The sequence below is a fragment of the Diorhabda sublineata genome, chromosome 4 (assembly GCF_026230105.1).
Source record: "Diorhabda sublineata isolate icDioSubl1.1 chromosome 4, icDioSubl1.1, whole genome shotgun sequence".
NCBI lineage: Eukaryota > Metazoa > Arthropoda > Insecta > Coleoptera > Chrysomelidae > Diorhabda > Diorhabda sublineata.
The window spans coordinates 34,371,673-34,397,773 of record NC_079477.1 but is presented as its reverse complement, the minus strand read 5'-3'; the positions used below and the strand labels follow the sequence as shown (position 1 = coordinate 34,397,773).

The following is a 26,101-nucleotide window of genomic DNA, read 5'->3' as shown; positions in this document are numbered from 1 at the left end:
ACGAATAGGTTCAATAAAATTAAATATTTATTGCTCTTAAGGAAATTTATATCCACAGTATGAAAGTTCATGATTTAAATTTTTGTGTTACGTCTTGGTGAGGAATGGGACAACCTCTGGATAATATCTAAGATTAGAAATTAGACGCGTCTGTCTAGTGCCTAGGTAGCCTTTCAACATTGACGTTTGGATCTGTCGTTAATCAAAAGGCCTTCGGTTTTTTATTATTTCAAGCCTAAAACCACGAAATTGTGATATCTCTGAAAGAAAGACACATTTTTATAATGGAAAATATGCTTTAAACTCATTTTATGATCGAAATGGCTACGAGTTTACGTGATAATTATTAATCGAAAAAGTATTGGATTTTATAAAAAAGAAAAGGGTTTTTAAAGAATGTATTTGCTAATGAAAGTCTCAATGTTAATTAGCATGAGTGAATCACAAAAAACCGTAAATATATAAACAAGTAGAATAGTGATGCATATAAATAACGTTGATTGAACTTGTTGCCATAATGTAAATTTTTATTTAATCGTTGTTTTCCATGTTTCCTAAATTTTTGCTTAGTGTACACAACGTACATCTTATATTACCTTATCTATTTCTGTTTTGATCGACAAACACGATGCGTTCAAATACAAATATATAATAACAAACTTTTTCGAAAATAATCTATTGACTTTTTCTATCACCCAGCGCATTCACCAAGTTTTCGAACACATTTCTGATGTATATTTAGAAAATTTCATTCTGCTTATCAAATGAAATAAATAACCAAAGCCACACCTGAGTTTATCAAAAATATGTTAGTTTTTTCAAAGTTGATATCCTATTATTTAAAGTAATTAATATTGAAACTATAATAGAGAAAAACACTAATTGTGAACCGGTTTTACATAATTATATATGATAGACATTAAAGCAGATGGTGCATAACCACAAACATATATGAAACTTTAAACATAAAATTAGAACTAAATTGATAGTGGATTGACTCTCCGTTTTTTCTAATTAACTTATAAACTCTTTATGAACAAATTGATTTATAAATCTGGTTTCAGATATTTGTGAGTTCATGCTATAAATTTTCTATAGGGGAGCACGAGAGCCACACCAATAGTTAAATATTTCTTGGTTCGATTGTTGAATATCATTGTTATTCAGAATTACGATTGAATGCAGGGCAGTCCAATGAATTGGAATGCCACATTCAAAATGTCTTCTTGAAAAATATTAGAATCTCAATTCTTAATTTGCTCTGGTAACAATTAAAGCCACCAGGACCATCTAATTTGAATTTCTTTTCATCAGTAGAGATTATCTAGAAGAAGTTTTAAAAATAGAATGCTTGTAGACTTCCAGTTGAAATCCATATTCTAGCAACTTCCTAAGGTGTTGCTTACAACAATTTCTTAAATAGTTTGTTATAACTTTTCGTGATAGATTTGTCATTCCAGTAATTTTTCGTTGACTTTCTCGTTAATAGCTGTAATTTTAACTTTTTTAGCTCAGAAAAATGACTTCCATAAATTATTTTCAGTTAATGACGGAATCATTTTTGGTTTTAGATCGAAATTTGTATCGCCAGCACTACTGATATATACTAATAATTTCCAATTTTTGTCAATAGTTTGTTATGTACTAAAGGTAATATGTAAATGTTCTTATGGAGATAGTCTCACAAATCCGAGTTTCTTTGGTTGGTAGTGTAGCCAGAAATCTTCAACTACGTAGCTTTGATGTTTTAAATAATAACAATTTTTGTAAATTCACTTTGATCCACCAATTTTCATATATTATGTTACCCTCAAATTATTATTGTCTGCGTTTTGTATCTAAGGAGATACGTATTAAAATGCTTAATGTGTGAACGTTCAAAATAAAAGATTGAAATAAATAAATTTTAAAGACAACTTTAAATAAACTTTGATGTTATATGCAAAATATTTCCTCTGGCTAGGGTGAATATTCGAGATAAAGAAGGCTATACTATTTAATAAGAATATTGATATTTGGAGTTTTAATAAAGGTTACTAAGCAATTAATCGAGTTTGTTATCTAGAGAAAATGTTCTAAAATATAGTCATGAGAAACCAAATGAAGCGTTTTTAATGACCCAAATCGCATTATTATTTTTTGTATTCAAATGCGGAAAATGAAAACTTCATCTTTGTGATAACAGTTGGAACCAAATCTAACAAAAAACAAGTTTTCATCAGATAGAAACTTCGATTTCTTTATGGTTACAGAGCTGCTCATAAAATATTACATTTCACTAACAGATAATCCACTATACCGTATATCTTAATGGAAATAACTCATTTGGGAAATTTCTCTATAGTATTGTAAAATATTTGGGTTTAAAAAACTACGTAAAATGTAAAATAGTCATAGCCAGAAAGAATTATACATTCTCTCAAGTGGCGTACACTATAGTTTTCCAATAAATACATTGTTTTGCGTATTCAAAACGAGGTTCAAAATTAAAATACATGATACATTGACTAATTTCCATATTTCACTTAAAATTGTAATTAACAGTTATCTCCAATCAGTTTTGTTAATGTCTGGTCGAAATTGCTGAAACAATATTGTGTATTCATGTTCCGGTGGCGTTGGAGAATGAATCGATTCTAATACACTTTTTGATACTTTGATTTTGTTAGCCATACAGTCATCGATGAAGGATACAGGCTTATAGCTTTATTTTTAACCCGCATAAACTTTGTGAAATCGCTACGATTCTCCTGTATCTTTGGTTTCATTATTGGGTAATTTTATTAATAGGGGAAGATTGGTATATTCCATGTCGTCTCTTCTCAATCCTCCAGTTATAAGTTATAGCACGGGACTCGCTATTTTTGTCATAATGTGCTACCAAGCAAGGTTTCACAAGAATCGGATGCTTTTCGAACAATATCTGAAGGTGTGTTTCCAAACTTCAAATCTTTGCACCATAATAAAACTTTTTCCGTTTGGAAAGTTCAGAGTAATACCAAGTGGCCATGGAAACGCCAGCAAATTTTTTCTTTCCCAAAATACACGTTACTCTGTGAACTTAGTCATTAAACAGTCGTTGACAATTTCATGAAAATTATATAAAATCACTATAATGTATTGTAATCACATTATCTAATTAGAATGAAGATAATGATTAAAATGTGAAAAAAAAAAGATAATTATGGATGAAAAACAGATTAGGCCGGGTGTACATTGAGACGCAGGTTACACAGCGTGTTTGGAGAAAGCTTGACCGCGAACACTACGTGTAAGACTGTTATGCCTTGTTGCGTGTGCGTGAGGCCTCCGAAAATTATTCTGCTATAAATAAATGAAGAGTAAACTAATGATCAATCCGTCTCATTCACAAAAAATGTTCTGTTATTGAGTATTGTACAAAATATAAAGCGGTACCGCAGTTTTACAACTGGAGCTGAATAATATCTTTCAACTGAGTTACTACGTTATTGAGGTCATAAAAGATCTCTGTTGAGTATTTTCTCGTAGATTTTCAACCATTATACGTAGACGTTGTATGTAAAATAGTTTTCTGATTTTTTTTAAATTACATTAAGATCATTCATGCTTGAAAGGAATGAAAGTGTTCCTATTCTCAAAATTAAACAAATTGATATTAATTCGAATTTTATTCCGAACTTTAATTACCAGTTTCATTCTATATCAATGTAATAACTTGTACAAGGTGTATTTTTGACCTATGAGATGTTTCACTTTATGGAGTATTTGTATCTGAATGTCCATAATTACTCATTATCTACGCTCACTTCCCAGTATCCAACATTTAATCACACAACTTTTCGACCTTCTTTAAAATCAAAAAGTTTATCGATACCGTCAATCATTGGATAGAATTTGATGCCAAGTAAAAATCTCTGGTTTTTCATTCACCCTTAACACCAAACATCGTCATAATCCCACAATCATCAAGAATGTCCTTTCGTCCATGACTTCGAAATGTTGGACCGACTTTTCAAAGATTTATGTATAAAGTTAGTTGGCTTGGACTTGGCAGCATAATTACAACTAACGGCTTTATTACTCCAACGGACTATCTTCACGGAAATATAGACTACTCGTTACCAAAAATACCGTTTGCTGAACTTCTACTACAAAAGCCTCAATCAGTCATTCATAAATCTGTTTTAATCGTCAAAAATTATATTTGTAATCTATGGATACCACAAACAATTGGTTTACACTTTTCAGCGAAAATGCCAAAAGCGACTATCAATTCAACTTAATCTTATTTCATTATGGAATTTTCAATAGACATTTAACATAATACTTCCCTCTAGCATCCAACAAGTGCCGATTTCTGCTTTCTTATTTAGTTTAAGGCGTTTTTCAAGCCATCTAAAATAAAATTTCGTTCTTAATTACACATTCGTCTAGTTGTGATATTTTCACCTGCACAATTTGAATCGTCACTGCAACAACGCTTTGCTCAAGTTAATTGACGATTTATTCGTGATCCAAAATGCTTACAATGAATGTTGATGACCCCAAGTTTATTATCACGTTCATATTATTCTTGGTAGCTTCGAAACTCCCACATAAAAATTTGATTGTAACCGCAGATACTGTGACTTAAGCAGTTTTATATTTTCAATTAATCCGTTTTGGTTCTTCTAATTTTTTCAGACATAACCTAACTGTAAGTAAACATCCTGCTGCATAGGTTTGGTCGAACTTTCACATCGTTACTTGAAAGCTGTAAAATCAGATATATCGACAATTTTCAAGCTTACACTTTGGAAAAAATCGTGAAAACTGTATTTTCTCATAGTTTCATAGTTATCGTTTCGCTTTTATTTTCTAAAAACTTTCGTGCATTGATTCCTTTTCAAAAGAGAGATCTATTCCGAATTCCATACGCTAGTCCAAACAAAGACATTTATGAAAGCACACCATTACCACTACAATCAATTCACCCTAACATCGTCTTTTTAATAACAAATTTATCACCTTCAGAAAACGAAACTGTATAATTATCATCAAGGCTTCATAAAAGTCCAGCTTAACTTCTGTTTGTTAACAAAAGATCCTGAGGAAAGGTAATAGAGAGGTAGTATTTAAATATCAGTATTAATTAGTTATTCCACCAAATAACTCCTATAGAGACTGATTTCTACAGTTTACCTTTTGCACATTTTATGCCTCTCTCTCAACCAAAGTTGTTCTATTTGGTGTATTTTCTCATGAATGCTTACACTTGACTACACACTGATATATTGCCTTATCTTCTCAAACTTATTTCAACTAGTATCGCTACTAATTTTTAATAACTTTCCATTTATTCCTCCAACTGGGGCCTCTCCATTTTCTTATCCTTAATATTTTCCTGTAGATTTTGAAGAAATTGTTTGTTTTTAACTTTTCCTTCAATGTAGTGCCTGATATTTTAGTTATATTAACATTGTTTTTCCAGCTTCCAATGAACGCATATTTCTTTTTTTAATTTTTCTGCTCATTTAAAAACAAAGTCACTACGACTATGCTTTACTCATCAACCACCAGAATGAAACCTGCGGATGACCCGGTCGATATGCTCATCATCTGTTTCGGCCACATTGACATAGTACAATTCAGATCAACAAAATGACAACATAGGGAATCATAAAATTGGTCGACGTTAAACACAAAGCCGTGGATTATTGGAACTGGATACTCTTTATCTTCTGGGGAATATGTCTAAACATTGCCGTCAATGTTTGTTGCAAATGAAAAGAATAAATTCGTTATTTCGTAAACTGGTGACTTTAAGGAATAATCGTGGAATCAGTCGATTTTTATTTTTAAACAGGATGTTTGTGAGGATATCTTTTCATTTTTGACATCGTCCAAGTGATCGTGAAGACAAATTGTGCTATCCATTAAAACCTAAATTTAGTGTTCCAAGTGTTTACCTTTTTTTTGTTTCGAATTTTGTTTTTCTCAGTTATTCTATCGAATCATATAACCAAAAGGTAATAGCTTCTCACATACAAAGGGAGGAAAATAATGCCTTAACAAAAGACAGATGCTTAGAGCAATGTGACGTTTTTTATGGAGATTTTCCTTTCTCAGACAATGAAGTAAAATCGTCATATTCCACCCCGACTTAGAGGTCGAATATTAGGTTAGGTAACGATAGAGGAAAATAATGTGGTACTATCACTTAATCCATAGATTACAGAAGAATATTGGATCTTTCTTCTTTTCTTTTGCATCATTTTTGCGCTAGTAGGTGTTTCGACGCTGCAATAACAATTCCATTTATTTATACAAACATTAATTGTGCTATTTGGTGGGTTTTAATTGTTTTACCTACGAGGTGGATACTACAAATAGTACTAGTGCTTTTGATAAAGCAAATACGTAGCAATACCCCTTCCAAGATATTAGAATTAACCGCGAGCATAACAGATAATCAGAGGTGGTAAAGAATAAAAAGGTCCCGCGACCAAGGAACATCTAAAGTGGGGTGATAAAATTGAACTTGAACGATCTCAATACCTACTTAGGGTCTACAATAAGTTGATACGAGAAATGTGCTTCGTAGTCAACTGGAAGGAGGCAAAACTCATTTTATTACGTAAAGAAGGAATCTTTAGGAAACCCTACATCATACAGACCAATATGCTTACTGAAGGTAGACGAGAAATTATACGGAAACCTAGTCCTAGATAGATAGCTAGGGCGCACCAGGAGACTTTCCGCCGACAATTTGAATTTGGAGAACAAACCGTGTACAGTAGTATAGAAAAAGTTTTTAGAATCTTCACCGAAGCCGGAGTCAACTTTATACAAAAGATTTCGTACTGTGCTCACACTAGACGTAGTGCATCGTGTAACAAACTTCAAACAAGAAGAAGCTTGATTAGAAGTCTCTCGTCCTATGTCGGAGATCTAAATAATAATAATTAATTGCTAAAAAAGTGAGTGGAGGAGTCCCACAGTGCTTTGACCAACTCAGTGGAACTTACTGTACGATGATATGTTAAACATGGTGCATAAGTTTCGCAGATAATATTTTTCTAGTAATAATATTGACTAACATAGCAAATGGTACGCTATGAAGAGTGAACTGAATGCAGCTCTGCTCAAAGTAGCACAGTAAAATAGAGAAGCAGTACTCTTGACCAAAAAAAGATGAATGAATTCATAGAATAAATTGATAAAACAGTTAACAGAATTAAAGAAACCGTTTCTGCCCTCAATGAGCTGATGCCAAATGGCGAAAGAGCTAAATCAGAATAACGCAAAACTCAAATTGACTACAGGGTCGTATGAATAAGTGCAAAAGCAAAGGGGGAAATCAACCGTGGTTGCCAAGTATAACATGGGCGACAACATAAATAACAAGTTAGAAATAGGAAGAAAAATTGTGGAGGTAAAAAACAAAAATAACTGAATGCTACAAAGTTTTCAATTTCACAAGTGCAACTATCACAAGTACTACTGATAATAACGGATGAAGAAAATTCACTTACAACAGTTATTTTTTGTAGTTCTACAAAAATTGATTATATATTGTATTTGAATGAATTACTCCACTGCTGTAAAAATGGTTCACAAGAGTAATAGCCCATCCTTATTATCCCATTGATTATTATTCTATTATTTAACTTATCGTAAGATAGGGGCACTCTATACCCCGTATTCAAATATAACATTCTAATAATTATTATTTGTTCCAGATATGCCGCAGTTTGGTTTGAGTAGTACTAATTCACATTGGGGATACAGTACTGCCGGAGCTTATTCATCTTATTTTACTCCCGGTGCTTTGGGCTCTTGTGCTGCCCCTTCGACACAATTCAATACTCCAGCTTTAGGATTTTCTGGAAGTACACCTGATCAATCGTCCACACAAGATGCCTTCACTACCAGTTCAGCAGTTAGTTCATGTAAGTTAATCGTTTTACCCGATATGAACTAATTTTTTCCTTATACACTTTTTATTGTTTCAGTATTACCTGAAGCTACAACAACAGATTTAGATCAACATCTCGGTTTAGTATCATCTCAAAATCACTCAAACCATTCTCACACGCCTTCTCATACATCTTCCCTATTAGTTCCTCGGTATTCTACGAATCATACGGATTTCACTTTATCTGGACCAAGAAGTTTGTCAGATAATTCTAGTGCAGCTGAAAGTCCTGTTCAAGATGAACTTCTAAACTCGCAAACTTCACTAGGTGTGAACCATGTGAACAACAGTTCAAATTTCTTACACCAAAATATGTCTCAGAGTTCATATTCCTCGAGTAATTGTAATAATTCTATTTATCCTGTACTCCCTGGTCTCTTATATTCCCAACTGTATTCGGCCGCCAATCAAAGCCATAATTTCCATTCGCTGCACACGCATACGACGCATAGCCAACATAATGATCTACAAAGTGTTATGGATCATCTATCAACTAGCAATCAAAGACAGATGGTTAATGGTACAACTGATTTATTGTTGAGCAATAACGGGACTTGTGCAGCAGCCGCCGCTAGGCAAGATGATGGACATAATAGAGGGTTGACCAATAATTCTGGGCAACGAGGCCCCTCACAAAATGGTGATGCAGTAGTTTGGCGACCTTATTAATAGCATATTCAAACAATTGCGAAGTAGTCCTTTTATCATGAGGATATATCGAAATTCAGCATTGATCATCAATAAACTATAATTAACTATTTTGTTCTGTTTTGATTTTTTTCATAGTAAGATAAATTATACATTGAACAAGAGGCTTTTATAGTTGAAGTGCCTAGTAAAAAATAATTCTTAATATGGAAAAAATATATTTTTGCTCATAACCAGCTTTTATCATGATGAAATAGTGGGATAACTAGCTAGAATTTTGATTAAAATGTATCTTTTTAGACAAGAGATTAAGAGAAGAAATATAGAATTTAGTTTCACATTTCATTTGACCGATTAAATGTGTGAAGCAACTGCAGAATCACTCCATTGCTGAGGTTCACTTCGTAGACGTTCATACAGGGCTTTTCTAAATTCATGAGACAACATTCAGTAGGTGATTGCTCATATGAAATTAACTTGTGTCTTTCCTATAACAAAATCATCTCAGTTCACCCCTTTCCGGGATGTTATCCTTGGAAGGCGGTGACTAAAATTGAGTTTTTATTTTTTTCTAAACTTTCATTAATGCTAGCAACTTGTGATTTTTGCGAACTCACAAAGGATCAGCCACGGGAATTTTCTCAATATTCCTGTTACATTACATGGGGGCGAAATTAGCTCTTTTCAGGATGAGTTATTATGTGATAAAATTATAACTCAAGATCCTTGTTCTATTTAAGAATATTTTTCATTTCTCCTCCAAAACCCAAAGCTGCAGAGAAAAAAATACAACACACAAAAAAAACCGTAGTTAGCCTTTTACAGGTGCACGAAAATTACAGAACTAAGTTTCTTGCATTACTCAAATTTCAGGAAAAAACAATTAATACCCAATTCTAGTCACCAGCTTTTAATGATGATATATCGAAACGGTTGAACTCATTCCAATATATTAGTTTTGGGGTTGAAAGTCTTCGATATTTTCTGCAATCCCTAGGATTACAGTTTACCAAAAACTTGGTGAGGCCATTCAATATTTCTTCGTTTGCATATACATTTTTCACAGCTTTGAAACTCGAAAATCTTGAACCAAAGCATCAAACCAGAAGATGTCAAGTTAAAAATCCATAGAGACGGTAACAGATAAGTAACCATTCGATAAGAGCTCGTGAGCCACACAAACGACGTCACAATTCCTATCACAATGATATCTGTTCATAAATCCACACTAGCATGGATATTTCACTCATGTCAAGCCAATATCAAGTTTTTGATTATCCCGTACACACTTATCGAACCTTTTCAGTTATTTGGTCATTCAATACCCGAAAATGAGGTGATAAAACTTGTCTGTATTATGGGGACCACAAAAAACTTGCAAAGGCATTTACGGCAATCTTTCATCGTAAAATAGGTAAAAAAAGTTATGCAATTATCAGTACCAATGGATATAACATGAATCCATCCCCATGATGTGAATGCAGAGTGAGTAGTATATACATGTAGATCCACATCCACTGAAAACAATCACAGGTGCTCATTTCCTAATTCAGTTCCAATATTAGTGAGACAATGAAAGGAAAACGGCAGGAGATGCTGCGAAAAGTTTTTCTGCATTAGCCACAATAGCGCAGGCTAAGAATGAGTTGATTATCTGTATGTGTACAGTTGAATGAAGGGGAGAATGTGTTAACCTCAATGGAAACTATATTGGAAAACTATATATTTATCATATGTTTCCATTGCATGTGATTAACAGGTGTTACAAAAATATAAGCTGCCGTATGTTAAGAATTATTTTCAACTCATTAGTTTGTTTAACTATAAAAGCATGTTAGTTTTTGAACTATAGTTTGTTTTCTCTATTACTTAATCGATACTTTGTGATGATGAGACATTATATTGTATCTGCTGCTTAGCATAGTACTGCTTCGAGAAAGTCCAACTTTTTAACGATATATTGTACCTTTATCAGAAAGCTACGAGTTTTAAGTGACTAAAGAACATTTGTTCTTGTCAATATTATAAAGATTTCTTTCAACAGCAATGGGACACGTTCTCTTGGTAGAAATCTCTAAAAATATGTTCGTTTGAATGAAAGATTGTAACTCTAAAGGGTCTGAGTTCCAACTTCATTATTTCATAATTTATTATTCATACTTGCAATAGCTGACAACACTCCTTACTTACTATAACAGTATAACGTCGTAACAAAATAGAATAAACATCCACTTTTTTAAAATGTTTTAGTGCATTTTGAAGTACAGTTGGCATTCAATAATCCAACAGATACGGGCCCGATGGTTGTCGGGTTTCCAAAAAACTTCGTATTTTCAAATATTCTACTACTTTGACCAATTTTAACCGTGTATACGCATATAATACTCAAGAAAAATCTACTATCTTTCATTATCAACACCTACCCTGTAAAAAATTGAAAAACCTACACGCAAAATTAGTTTAGGCATCAATTGTAACATAAACAATATCTTTTATCTTAAACATTGAAAAAGTCTGTTTTTCCTGTAGTGACTGCTAGTCGTGGCTTCTTCTTGAAGAGATATTAGAATCAAAATTTCCCACTTTTCGCTCCAGCGTATTAAAACATCTACGTCAGAGGTGACAGAATGTTTAGCGTTAGGAAGCTCCTCTAATGTTTCATCTTCATCAAATGTGATTTCTTTCACTACCTCTCCATCTGTAAAGTCAGCGTTCAAGTTATCTTCTAATATCCCTCTTCTAAGGTCTTCTGAAGATTCTGAAGGAACGTTGATTTTATCGCAAAATATAAGAGTATCATTTATAACTTCGTTGCTATCATGAGCATTCTCTTTTTCGTTATCAGTTTGCTTGAGCATTGAATTTTCTGGCCAAATATTTTCCAAGATTTAATTAGAGTTGACGGTTTCGACCATAGCTGCTGAAACACCGACTTGGTGCTAATGGAAATGACCCCCACCAAACATCAAATCGTAATTCACACACACATATTTTAATATTTGTTTTTGCTAATGTACTATTTTTTGTACTTATCTCCGTGGAAACCAGGTTTCTGTGATAGAATCTTATCATTCCATTTATCACATTTCTTCTTGTAGTTTTAATCACTAAAAAACATACTGTTAATCCACACAAAACAACAACAGCGCCCGTAACCTTGCCTCCACACACACAAACACAAACTCTTTAGAACGAGACGTTGGCACTGTACATCTTTATGGTTTTGGATATAATTCTGGAAGAAACTGACACTTGAAAACATTTGTATATTATTACTTATGGCACTTATACGGTACTATTGTAAAAAAATGACTTTTGACCCTTTAGGCTTAAAATCCTTCATTTGGATTTGCGTGCAACTGCTTATCATTTTAAGTTTGTTATGCCTATGGCAATAGTTGATTTTCAATAGAAATTTTGTGTGCAATTATTTTGATATTAACATTTTAAAAATGTTTGTTGTGTTGAAAACAATTTTTGTAGATTTTTGTATAATATTATGTAACAAAAAGGTGATTACGATGTGCAATCTTAATATCAATGTAAGTATCCAAAATAATTAAATTTTATGTGTGCTAAAATGTAAATAGTGTCCAAAAAAATAGTGTCCGAAAGAGTCACAATAAGGATTCAATTAATTCTAGAAATATTAAACAAAATAATTGAAAAATATCAAAATAAGGATAAAATCAACTTAGAACTTTATTCCAATGAGAAAATTTAATTTTTTCTTGGTTCCTACATCTCAAATATATTAAATTTATTTGAATGTACAAAATAGAGCTATAAATTTTACTGAAATATTTGGATAATGTATTTTGTCCTCTATGACTTATACTTATATCATATTTATTGAATTCACTCTCGCAAACATTGAGAAAAATCTAAAATCTTGGTTATAATTTTTTGAGCAAGGATAGTATCCTTGCAGAACAATAAAGGAAGTTAGAAAAAAAAATATCGCTAATTTTCTTTTCCTATCCAAGATAATACACTTTAAAACTATCGACATGGTGAGTTACGTAAATTTCAAACAGCATTAATGTAGTTATGAAATGATAAAGTGCTCCTAAAGGACCTTGAGATATCTCTCGAACTTCTGGTAGATTCTAAAAAAATTGTTCGGTAGTAATACTATAATACAAATCATAAAATGAGATAATGGATGAATACAATGAATTTGGATGTCGGGAAACTCATGCCATCACTTCTAAAGTTATCTAAAATGATTTTCGCAGGGAGCTAGGTCAATTGAATATGGAATATGAGGTAATAACGCAATTCTACTAAAAAGGTTTTTGTATGAACAAAAATAAGATCGATTTTAGTTGTATTCGGCATTAAAAATTGGTATAATATTGGCTAATTATCCCTTATTCGGAAGAATCCATCAAGATTAAACCTTTCAAATAACAAAAAACTGTGGCCATGGTGTTATTTGCTAAAAAAGTGGTTTTTTTTTCCTTGAAAGGATGTTACTGGAATGGATCGTTTTAACTTTACTTATAGCTGCGGGAACAAATAACTTGGAGAAACAACTACTACTACTTTTTTCTTCAAATCAATATGTGTGAAAGCAGGGGGCTGTACTTAATTTTGAATAAAATCGGAGCTTAAGAATGGATTTCAATAAAATATTCGTATTCAAGGATGATTTTCCATTATAAGAAAAAGTTTCAACAAGTAGATAATATTAATAATCATATAGCACTTTATATTTTTTATAAAATAAATATTGAAATAGAATATACATACCACATATTATTTATTTTAGTTTTCGAAAACAGTTCACATAAAAATAACATAATGACCTATGACGTGACTCTATTTTTTTTTGGACAATGTACCATAACATGCTTTAATTAGGAATAACGTGTAAAAAATATTATTTATTGTTGCTACATAAGTCTAATATTTTTGTTGAAATATGTAACATAACAACGATAATGAATATATAAATTATTGAAAATAATGTTGTATTTAATTTCAATCAACATTTCCTTCCATATCATGCGTAATCTTGAAATAGATGCAGCTAGATGGAATATATATATATATATATATATATATATATATATATATATATATATATATATATATATATACATATACTACGTCTTTATCCAAGTTCTTTTCAATCTAGCCCTATAGCTTCAACTACGAAACTAATGAGTCTCCACTTTGGATTCGACGACAGCAACTACTTCTTTCTTATGCTGCCTCTGTATCATCTAATTTCTTAAGCCCTCTCTACCCACTATTCATAAGCATCACTAAAAATACCAACCATCAATCATTCCACAATAAAGCCCATCCTATTTATTTTATCACAGCTTCTCGATGGTACAGACCTCTCTATTCCCACCATGGACCATGGACCTTCCTAAATTCTTAGGCTGCGCAGCTACAACGTCACAATTTCCCATCAAATCATCTCCAATTCCACCAACTTGCAGCGTTCGTACAGGTGAACTATTTCGCATTCTACGAGCCATGAATTTCATTTACCTTCCTTATAAGCAGATTGCAATATATACAGACTCATTCGCATCAATTTTATCTATTAAAAATATATTTACCGGTCACCCTATTATCTTATCTATACAAGACTCCTACCAATCTCTCACATCACTAAAAATAAAAACTACTATCATCTGGCTACTTTCCCACATTGGAATCGTAGGTAACGAATTAGCAGACCAACAAGCAAAAAGGTCTTTATGTCATACCAACACCGACAATATAACTATCCACAAAGATTTAAAATCTCACTTTAAAAGAAAAACCAGAATAACGTGGAAGCAGTACCTGAACAGTACCTTACACTCTATACATCACACTGAACCAAGTAACTTCACAGACCTCTCCAGACGCGACTTAGCCATTCTAATCGGACAATCAAGTCTCACCCTTGGTTATCTAATCTATCTATCTTCTATCGCCAGACCCATTTGCACCATTTGCCACAAATATGCCCCTCAAAGATTGTAGTTCCAATTCAAGACCAATTACAAAGACATCCTGAATGAATTGAACCAAATATCTTAGTGGTCGAGCACGTTAAATATGAATAAAAAAATCTAACTCAAATAATTGATTAGGAGCGAAGATGTATACCTATTTAGAGGTCAATAGGTTAATTAACAGTATTCAATAATCCCAAATTGAATGAAGTGTGTTACAATGAAACCGCTACGTTTCTTCATTTTCTTAAAAATTGATCAAATTACTTTCTGTTGATCATCCTGTGGATCTGAATTTGTGATATCGTCTGCTTTTATGAAAAATATTCTGGGAACAGTAATTATCATGCATATAGGGAATATATAACTGAAACTGGATTTGAGTTCGGTTCAGTGTTACATATAGCAAACAGTAATGTAATTGGGGGTAGGGACAGAGAAATTTTACAACCCCTGTTGGTCGCTATACGGTACACCTGCCACCGCTAATTAGTAGGCTATAATGGCCATCCAAATGTCGATTAAACCTAATATACTGCTTGGTCGGTTCTGAATATATATAGGTGGTAGGGTCATATACAATATACACATATTCCCTGCGAGAGGACCGCGTGTATTCGACGAGTTGCGAATAAAACAACCCTAAATATTTTATGTTATTCGTCTTTTTTAATTGTTGTAATGTTTTTTGAAGATACAATCACAATATGGTATAATATTGGGTAATTCTAGAACATGTTATTTGGTAACACTTTTGACCCATTTTCCTCTATTCACAGACATACAGTGTCGTCCAACAATCGCTAATTATTTCAATCTCAATTCCTTTGCTTCAATTTCCTTCTTCATTTTATTCTGTACTAGTTCATTTCCTATTTTTATAGCAGAACCACAGAATGTCTTCCAACGAACCACATACCAATAAATGAATTGTAACAAGAGTTTACTATAGTATAATACAAAAGTCATCTCATATATAAAGTATCTAATTCTGCTACTACTCACACAAGACAAACTTTTCAGTGTTTAGAAAACAGTTTAAAAAGTCAACAATACGATGGAAAAATAAAAACTGCAGTAACAAACCATAAACTATCAAAGAATATACATTCAAATATAAAAATTCTTAAACCGGAAACAACTGTAACTGCTGTAACCAAAGTTCCTCGCTCCCCTGAAACAACACTTCCAACCTGACGTTTACCTCGCAGGGCGACAACTTTCGATTGCTTCTTTGGAACAGTCGGCACACCAGTTTCATCCACATTGTAGATTCTATCTGGTGAAAACTAGTATTTGGCGAATAATCATTCAATCAATAAATCAAAGAAAGCCTCAGTTCAGGATTACGCTTGAGAAATGAGTACAGCAAACATTTTCCAGCCATTTGTTTGCCTCTGTTGAAATTGAGCGGCAGGTTGTTCTGATCTGCAAGCTCAAATGCAAGACTTCGTAGTTCCCTTAACGTTAGTTCGAAAAATTTATTTTCCATTAGAAGAGCATACTCTACATGTTGCTTTTCCTGCCCTGAGTTAAACACTGGATTACGACTTCCTAATGAACCTACAATACGTTGTATAAATAATGGAAACAACAGTATTGAAATGATTGTACCTTTCTTGCTTGCATTGGAAATAGTTGCACCTGATTTCGCTTTCTTAACACGATTCTCCAATGTGATCTGGGGTACTAAGTATGCCTTTGAAGCTTTGGAATAGCCCATGTTTCCATTTATCACCTCTTGAATTGCAAAGTGGAGGTTTGTTTTCCGTTGATAATTACTAGCCATATTGTATAAAATATTGAACAAACTGTCAGGAAAAACTACGTGAGAAATGTATAAGTTTGATAAAACGGAGTACACCATTTTATAAAACCAACTAGTACCCCATTTTATCGCACTGGTACAGTATTTAAAAAATGTGTTGTAACTCCGCTAAAATTTATAGTTTCCTTCTAAAAGATGTATCATTACATGGCTTAAAAAGTAATTGAACCCTTAGATACTTACCTGAGCTCCTATTATATTCAGCATAAAATTTTAATAAATCGTCTAAAAAATTAAATTTTGTCTGCAAAATCTGGAAAACCCATACAATCGATTCACCTTCCTCTAAGCTATTAAATAGAATCTTGCCCAACGCGGTTGACCACTTCCAAATGCTAACGATCGAGATCGAGATCGAGACTTAAAAATGGGAGTATCCCATTTTATCCAACTCTCACCTACGCCATATTCCAGTTTTCTGGGATTCCGATCCCATTCAACAAGCACTTATTGAATAGATTTGTTATAATGTCATATAATATTTTCGACATATGCTTTACCAGCTCATTGAGAATGTTCCCGGGCCCTGCTTCCTTTTTTCCTTTGTTTACTTCTTCAGCTATTTTGTTTATGATCGAAAGAAACAATAACGGGATGGAAATGCCTCATTATCTCACTCCTCTGTTAGTTACAAAACTGTTTGTCATCTTCGCGCTAATTCGTACCAGATTCTATGTTTTCTGTTTGTTTATGATCGAAAGAAACAATAACGGGATGGAAATGCCTCATTATCTCACTCCTCTGTTAGTTACAAAACTGTTTGTCATCTTCGCGCTAATTCGTACCAGATTCTATGTTTTCTTTGCCATACACCGACTGAAGGAATGCATGCGTAAGCTATCCGCTTTTTGGGTGCCGCGTTTGCTCACTTTGTACCAGAAGTGGATCCAAATTAACCTTTCCCAGGCCTTATTGACGCATTTTAGTCGAAAAGAATCAGATTTTATGCATCAATTAAATCTGAATCTTACAATACATATCGACTTACATGAATTTTTTCCTGGATACTAGGCACTACGTTAGCGTTTCGCCGAATTAAAAACAATTCCATTCTTCATGAGCTCTTCGCTTCAACTTCAAAGTCACTGGTAGAACGACTCTAAACCGCAAGGTGACTCTACTTCAGGTGGCCATATTGACTCTCGGAGCCGCAGAGCGACTCTACTTGCGGTTGCGAAGCCGACATTCGAACTGTTTGTAAATTCTTCATTTATTGAATTTTTTTTGCTGACTGCGATCAACTCATGAGGATTTGTTGGAAGAGAAAAGCGAAATACAAAAACAAAATATCGTAATTTGTGCCATTTGTGAATTATTCTTCTGCTCTTCGGGTCAGTGTGTTTAGGGTTGTTAAGATATACCAAAAAACTGACAATTTGCAGAATCAGTTATATATTGCACGTGAAGGAATAGTTACAAGCCGTGATAAAAATAAATTCTAATTCCCCCTCAAATTATCAACAAGTACTTATATTTTAATAGATTCAAATAATTCAGGTAAATGAGTGCTCAGAAAATGACTACATATAACCCTAAACTTCTTATCTCTTAATCTTACTAAGTTTCTCTGGGGAAAGCACAACTAACGTCATAAGTTTAGAGATTTCTCCTCAAGGGGCTACTTTACATAAGATATGATATTATTTTAACATACGATGGAAGTAAGAAATTGAGAACATATGATTTACGGTTAGGGGGATTCAAACCCCTTTCTTAGTTGTCTATTCCGTGTTATAATTTGGTTGCAGCATTCAGTGAGTTGATATGATAATATCCGGTTTATAATAGTGTAACAACGCAAATTTTACCCACCACAGAAAGTAATAAAAAGTGTTTGACGATATCTCAATGTTGTGTAAATAAATGAAGCTGCAATTTTTGTTATGAATTCTGTATGAAAATTCCTTAGCCTTTCAATAAAATTCGTATTCATCGTTGTTGTGGTGAATTTGTTCCCAAAAATTCATTTTATAAACGAAAGTTAAACATATAATTTGATGTTTTTCATTAATGAGTGACTATTAATGTTTGTTTATTTCACTGTCTAATTTTCCAATTCCAAAATCTTATTTTCAAGTTTGAATATTGGAATTACGAATATATCCATAGTTTTGTGGAAACGTCTATTTCTAATTTTTTGCCCATTTTACGCATCTGTTTTCTAGTATTCTGTCGACTTGATATCGTCTAGCCCAACATTCTGCTGTCCTAGTACTGTAGGAAATTATAACTTTGATGACACAAAAATATTTACTAGAACTCTCAGGGTTTCACTTTGATATTATAAGTTCGCGCGAGTTTGCGGAAAAAGTTGAATAAATGAATAGTTTCGTGACTGAAGAATTGCAGCCCTCTGATTTGGTTTCGATTTGTAATATTTTGACTTTGAACTACCAAGACTCGACTGAATGTTTAATAAAACGAGTGCATTAAACGTCATACTAATGAAGAAAATATAGATGAATACACAGAGTCTGTAGGGGAAAATGATTTAGAACTCAACAATTTCGAAAATAATGATAATTCTGGTCGGCGTTCTGGCTTGAAGTCAAAATCAGATAGAGATTATTTGCATTAACGTTTAGGGATAGTATTCGAATTTTCGAATACTATCCGTAAACCATTACCTCGTTCGCAAGTGGTTAACTGATTTTGATAAATTACTGAGATAATCGGATGGAACGAACTTCAAAATTTATTTTTGCTCAAAAATCGCTTAGAGGATTAGGTTATTCGGACCACAGGAGGAATTGAGCCCTGGCGATTTTGAAAAGAAAAGTAATTTCGGAATATGAAGTCAGGGCCGAGCCGTGCCGGGGGAGCAAGGGGTGCATGGCACCATGGCGGCACAAACACGGGGCGTAAAAAGGCAAAATGTGTCTAAAAAAAATAACAGAATCCCATCATTCAAAAAAATTTTCTCATTAATTTTCGGAGAGAAGAATTATCTCACTACTCCTTATGGGAACCGCAGACTCAGCAACCTCATTTCCTAAGATCTGTTAATCATAATCTTACAGAGTTTTCCAAAATGCTGTGATAAATCAATGTTAAATTTTTGAATGAATACCTTTATTACATGTTTGGAATCAGCTCGAGTTCCTCATTACAATAATATAGGCAAGTTCTATGAGGTACTTAAGGAGTAATAACCAATTTTCTATACCTAAAATATTTCAATTTTTGCGTGCAAAATAATGATTATGTACTTATATCTAATCATTCAACATATAATTGTGAAATAGCTATGATTTATTCGGTAAAACCTGACTTACATGTCTTGATTGCCACAATATATATGCGGAATGATCTCCAAATACATGCTTGAAAAAATAATTTGAAGAGTTATTCAAATTACGAAGCATTTCTATAGAAACATGACTAAATCAATTCTCCCAATCTTATACTGCTAGTTCCATTGAATTTCCTGAATTTAGAGATACTTAAGACTAGAAAGTATGAGAAGTTCTGTCAGGATATGTGTCATTAAACAAATCGGCGGCTTATTATTATACATAGTAATTCTTTAACGGACAACTAATTCCGACGTGATCAAGAGTAGTCATTTTTGATATCCTGTGCAATCTGATAGAACAACTAAAAAAAATACAACGCCAAACTTAATTCCGTTATTCGAATGGACATTGTTACAATTAGAAATTGTAGATATATGTACATTTGCCAAACACGTCAAAACATTATTTCCAAAACTTCTCTTCTTGTCCGATTTCTTCTCCTCTTTTGTCAAATCCTTTACTTTGAAAACATCGGTTGTATTCATTCTGTGTTTTATTATCTATAATTTTTCTCAAGACATTTTCACAACATCGTTCTACTTTCATTTTTCATTGTCTTCCTTTAACGATTCTATGTTGGGTCCTTACTTTGATCGATGTTAGTGTTCATATGTCCAATATTTATTGAGGGTCCTCTTCTAAATTAGTTATCACATAATCGAGGCATTGAGGCATATATTTTTTATTCTTAAATTTCCCCACATGTACAGATTTCCTCATTATATAAACACGTATCATCTGTTAAATGATCTTAGACTCTCAATTTTCAATTTGCTTTTACCATGAATTTGTGATTTAGTCAGTAGTATTTCAAAAATGTATTTATTAGTATCTATTTAATTTTTATTCAATAGTCATCATGAATTATATCAATTAATAACAAGAGAATCTCCTTCATATTGGATTTATAACCACAAACCATTTACATAAAATTTTACAAAGGAGTTTTGGAAAACGAGTTTTCGGTTAAAACTGTAGCGCTTTCCTCTTCATATAAAATTAAATGAAACCTTATTTGCAACGTTCACTTTATTTGCTCGCTCGTTCTCATCTTCTAGAAGTTATTGAGATTCTATTTCGTTGATTTTACATATTCTGAAGCGTGAATTAATTCTGCAGTAAGATGGTAATTAAATTTTGTTGGCTGGATATAATGTTCACTGACGCACACATTCGCTTTTATACGCCGAATATAATTTTAATGATGGTTGTTTTGTTGGCAGACTTGTATTTATTTTTGACTTTATGTTGAAGTTTCCCGACCAAAAATATTTGAAGTACGTTAAGAAATAACTTTCATAGATTCAAGTTTATTTACAAGAGATAATGTGATCATAAAAGTTTTCGATTTAATAAGTCGCATCACCAGAAATTTATGTGGATATGATAAATGAACAAAGCCATTAGAGTGAAGCTGAAAATTACTATAGTCATATTTCAAGTTTTAATTAGACCGCTACTCAATGAAACGTTATAAAAAGAGCCTGCAATGACAATCCACAACAATAGAGCGTGTCGTTATTAGAATCTAAATTTCTACTTGAAGTTTAACTCTAATTGTTAAGACTAGATACGCAACTTATTGGGAAAAAGTATAATAAGAAGTACAAGAAAATTCCTAAGAAGATATTTCGGCTTACAAAACAGTTATCAATGTTTGGTTGTCGCAATTCTGTTACTAATTTGTTCTTCTATAATCACCGATTTGAATTGTATATTCGTAATTGACATTTTTGAAATAATTTTGGATAATTAGAGTTGAGTCAAGATTTTTTCTCTTATATATAAAAAAGGCTGTTTACCAGAAGAACAAGTTTGGAAAAATCGGACAAATAGCAGTTTTGGGCGTTTCTTGATATCAAAAATCTCAATATTTCTCACTTTTTACTTTTGTAGATATAGTTAGAATCAAATATATGTAGAATTTACTGACAAATGCAATAACAGTTTTTGTTGTGTCCCTTAAATAGTTTAATCACATAAAATTTGACATTTTTAATTTAATTTATTTATTTATCACTCCTTCAAGCCGTAGGTATACATCTTTTGTTATATATTTGTTATAGTTAAAACCTATTTTTAGACAGAACGTCTTTTCCTTTTTAGAACTATTCAATATTGAATATCAGACAGAATTAATTCTTACTGGACAAAACGCGTTTTTCCGACTGAGGTTCAAGTTCACGGCAAACTTAAATGAGGGAAAGGTTATTGGAAATTCACAGTCACGACAAAAGAGGGACACTGATAAATTATGATAAAAGAAACCAATGAATTTTAGTGGATGAAGAAGCACAATTAACTATTTACGAATCTCAGAAACAGTACTGGAGACTGGAACGATTTTAGGTAATTAACAAGTGTGGAAGAGGAAAGTATAAGAAAATAAGTGACTAGATAGGATTTCATGGAATACTTGTTTAGTGTAGATGAATTTTTGATATAATTGAGCAGCTCAAGTGACATCACATAGATATAGGAACAAAATTTGATACGTAGGACTTGTTCCAAAGCCAATACTACATTTTAAAATGAACAGCTGTTGTTCACTCGATCTTATCGATGCGCAAACTTAAGAGCATCGGAGATTTGGATGTTTAATGGTGTATCAGGATTACTTTTTTCTATTGCGTACAATGTAAACGAGAAAATCCGTGTATATTGCACTGATAAATTTTGCCGTTTGGTAGTCCTTGCATCTTTCACCCTGATAACGGCAAAGAATTAGTGAATCATTACTGAACTCGTTCTATATTGTCCACAGTGTAAACTAGTTCATGGAAAGCCATGATACAGTCAAAACCAAGCGTCTGTTCGAACAGTTGAACAGAATATAGTGAACAAGTTGTGTTTCATGGATGCCACATGATGATACTACAAAGTGGTATTCGTTTTGTACAATTTATGAAAAATCGGGAACTTCATCCCGATATTAATCATACAAAGCAATGGTATAGAGCCGGGATAAGTGCTTATTAGTTCGACTTTTTCTCGTTTTTTAATTGAGGATACCCAACATGAAAAGGAAAATAAATAACTAAAATGAGTACCTTAAACAAAATAAATATAAAGGATAGTATAGATAAATTGAGAAACTGAATATGTAACTGATTGCAGTGCATTTTGCATTGCATGCAACAAAATTTTAACTAATCTTAATCAACGAATAATGGCATCCAGAGAAATAGCACGTGAAAATTAAAAAAAATAAACCAAGTTAATGATGCAATACACATTCCCGTAGAAAATATGGAATGTTCAACAAAATTATATTGCATATATGTAGGTACCTTTGTGTTTGCTTGTTTTATCGTTTGATATATAATTATATCTCTATTAGGTGAAAGCCAACTATTTAAATGCACCTTTCAGGTCAGAATTTGACAAGTTCAAAGGGACATTTTTGTACGAGGAAGATGTTCTGATACACATTCACCTTCGAAAACTTTTACTAATGAAAAATCAGGCCAAGGATTTATGCGATGATTATATAAGAAAGTATGTATATCAAACAGAGGTCTGCAAGAAAAAAGTTCTTCTTTATTATTCAAAATGTCATGAGAGTTTGTCTTATAATAACAAGTAGACCATCATCCTTTGATAATTGATGAAACTGTTTTTAATGTGATATAACACATTCTACAGCTTTAACTTGAGATTCACTCATTATTATCACTTAAATTATGATAAATTACCTATACTAATATTATGTACACCGCTTTCACACAACAAAAGTTGATCTAGGTTTAGTTTCCTTGAGTCTTCCAGTCTGGTTCATATTGTTGAAACGCTGGATTGCCTTCACATTGATGTAATGTAACAACCAATCCTCGTGGCTATTAATAAGTTTTCCAATAGTCTATGTAACGTTATGTATTTCCGAATCCCTTTTGAGGTTTCCGTTTTTATAACACCAAGGAGAAATAACAATTATTATTAATACTCTACTTCGATACCTCACAGTTTCATTTTATATGCCCATATAGAATCAAGAAGTTGTTTGTGAAGTAAAATATTGTGAATTAATTTTGTCCAAGCCGTAGTTTTCTCTAAATTTTATGTCTAATTTCCCTTTTTTTGATACGAACTCTCAAGCTTACGGTATATAAACTATATTCTTGAGATAAAGACTGTCTGTGATAAACTTTGTCCAAGATCTTCGCGCTCTTAGCATATCATGTGTAGAATTTTCATTGACCAATTATATATCTCCGAAAAATCAGAAATTAGTAATTGAAAATAGAATAGAAATGATTAGAAAGTATTTCCTCCACCCCGTCGGGTTCATAGTAGTGGAGTGCTGACTGTCCTGTTATTATAAACTGACCCCAATGCATGTGCGTCACAAGAAAGACAACTTGAAGTGAGGTACTGAAATTTTTCGAGGACCTACTCTTAATAATAGAGTTTCTAATTATAACCAATTGATGAAAGTATTGGAAAATAGAAGGTCTTGACAAACACAAAGTACTCTTGTCTCTACAATTATTTTCAACAGTTATTGAAGTATGTTTTTTCGTACTTAGCAATCCCATAATGGAGGTGAAAAAACAAAGAAAAGCTCAATCGTGTTTTGTGAAAAAACGATGATTATACGCAAAACACATTTTATGAGTTTTCAAGTTTTTCAGTAATCAAAATTTTATGAATGCATTTGCTTGTTTTTAACTAAAAATTTTTTATTTTCCGCCACTTATTATTCGGTAAACTGTTTTTCCTTAAAATGTATCTTATAATAAAAGTTAGTACCAATTTTAAGCTTCACTCGAGGTTTTCTTTTACAATCGAATATTTTACATTTTAATAATGCTGGTTATTTATTTTTACTAACTATCTGAGTATACTAGGATACTCACATATTCAAATTAGTCATTTAGTATGAGCTCATCAAGTGGAAACTAAGATAATAGATCAAGTGAACCCAAAGTATTTATTATTAAAAATACATGTTCACTGGGAGAAGACACTTATTTAATAAACAATGCAGATTTTTATTCTTAAATTAAAAATTTACAGTATGAAAATATTATTCCCCTCCAGCACCCATGTTTGTATCGTTTAGCATAGTATTTTCCAGAATATTGGTTGTTGTATGAGGTTACATATTATTTGTTTCATTGGTCGGTATCTTTAGGTTAATGGACATCCTGTATATCTAGCTTTAAATGAAGTTTCCTAATAATTAATTCGATTTTTAGCACTTCCACACATACTATAAAACATGTTACTGGAATGTACGCTTATAAATAATTATATAATTTTGCACACTCACAATAAATTGTCGAAATGCATGGAATGAGCTTAGTTAAATTTGGTTAGGAAACAATGAGCTCGAATCCAACTATTTCGCAGGGATAAAAATAGAAAGATGTTGCCGTACAATTTCTCTCATTCCTTTCTGCAAAATAATGTTTCAGGACTTTTACTGAAATTGACCAACTGTGGTCCCCTGCTAAAAACGGTTAACAACTATCCGGAAATTCTGAAAGCAAAGTTCAGAAAACACTGTCTTATTATTCTGTGACAAATATTTCATCGTCTGATAAATCACTGCAAAAAATTCCAAAATCAACTCAAATAACACATAGAAATCGTAAATCTTATAAGACTACAGCAGAATTTTTTGAATTATCTTGAAGTCCATCAAAGTATTCGTTTTGTATTTTGAATATGTGAATCAAGAAACAAAATATGTAAGAAAGAATCATTTCTACGGAGATATGCTGTAAAAAACAACGAAATAAGAGAAGAAAGAATTTTAGTACTTGGTTTTTTGGTATGTGATGGTCCTTTTTGAAGAAAGGAAGGAACCACATTTAAGCAACAGTGTTTAAGTTTCACCAAAGTCTTCATATTTTAGTTTGTAATAGACAATCTCATCTTCATTATATCTTACATCCTGCTTCTGGAAACATTGGGCGTGCGTTGCCTTGCTGAAAAGAATTTTTATTGAAATAGGGTGGTAAAGAGATTTGTACGACTTCATCAAGGATCTATTACACTGCCTAAACGTTATTTTGAAAGATCTATGGATAATCCTTCCAACTTCTTACAATCAATACACCAGGTGGAGGAAGTTACCCGCCGTCAAAGAGATATAATAATAATATAATTTAGGTATGTCAATATTACGTTAAGTTAGTCGATAGAAATGGATTGATCAGATATAGAAACAAAAATAAATATACTTATTATTCTTATTCACAGAGTTTTGTATTGAAAATCTCTTCTCGAATTATACATCCGATTCTACTATAGTATTCAGTTATAGTGTGAACTCAGTTCTTTGTTTAGACAAACTAACAGTCGAAATAAAATTGGCCAGTTGTTTTAATATTAAATAATGTTTGAGTTGAATTATTCCCAATATCTAACTAGTTCCTAACTCCCTCAATGTTAATCGATGTAAAATTATTAAATATTTTGC

The 26,101-nt window shown here is 32.4% G+C and overlaps 1 protein-coding gene across 1 annotated transcript in view; it reads left to right on the top strand.

Annotated features, from left to right (window-relative positions):
- LOC130443180 (runt-related transcription factor 2) overlaps positions 1-8,608 on the top strand; it is a 59,877-nt gene extending 51,269 nt beyond the window's left edge. Inside the window, exons 4-5 of the mRNA XM_056777688.1 lie at positions 7,704-7,913; positions 7,977-8,608. Coding sequence (XP_056633666.1) covers positions 7,704-7,913; positions 7,977-8,608 — 842 coding nt within the window. The remainder of the gene's footprint in view (positions 1-7,703; positions 7,914-7,976) is intronic.
- The last annotated feature ends 17,493 nt before the right edge of the window (positions 8,609-26,101 follow it).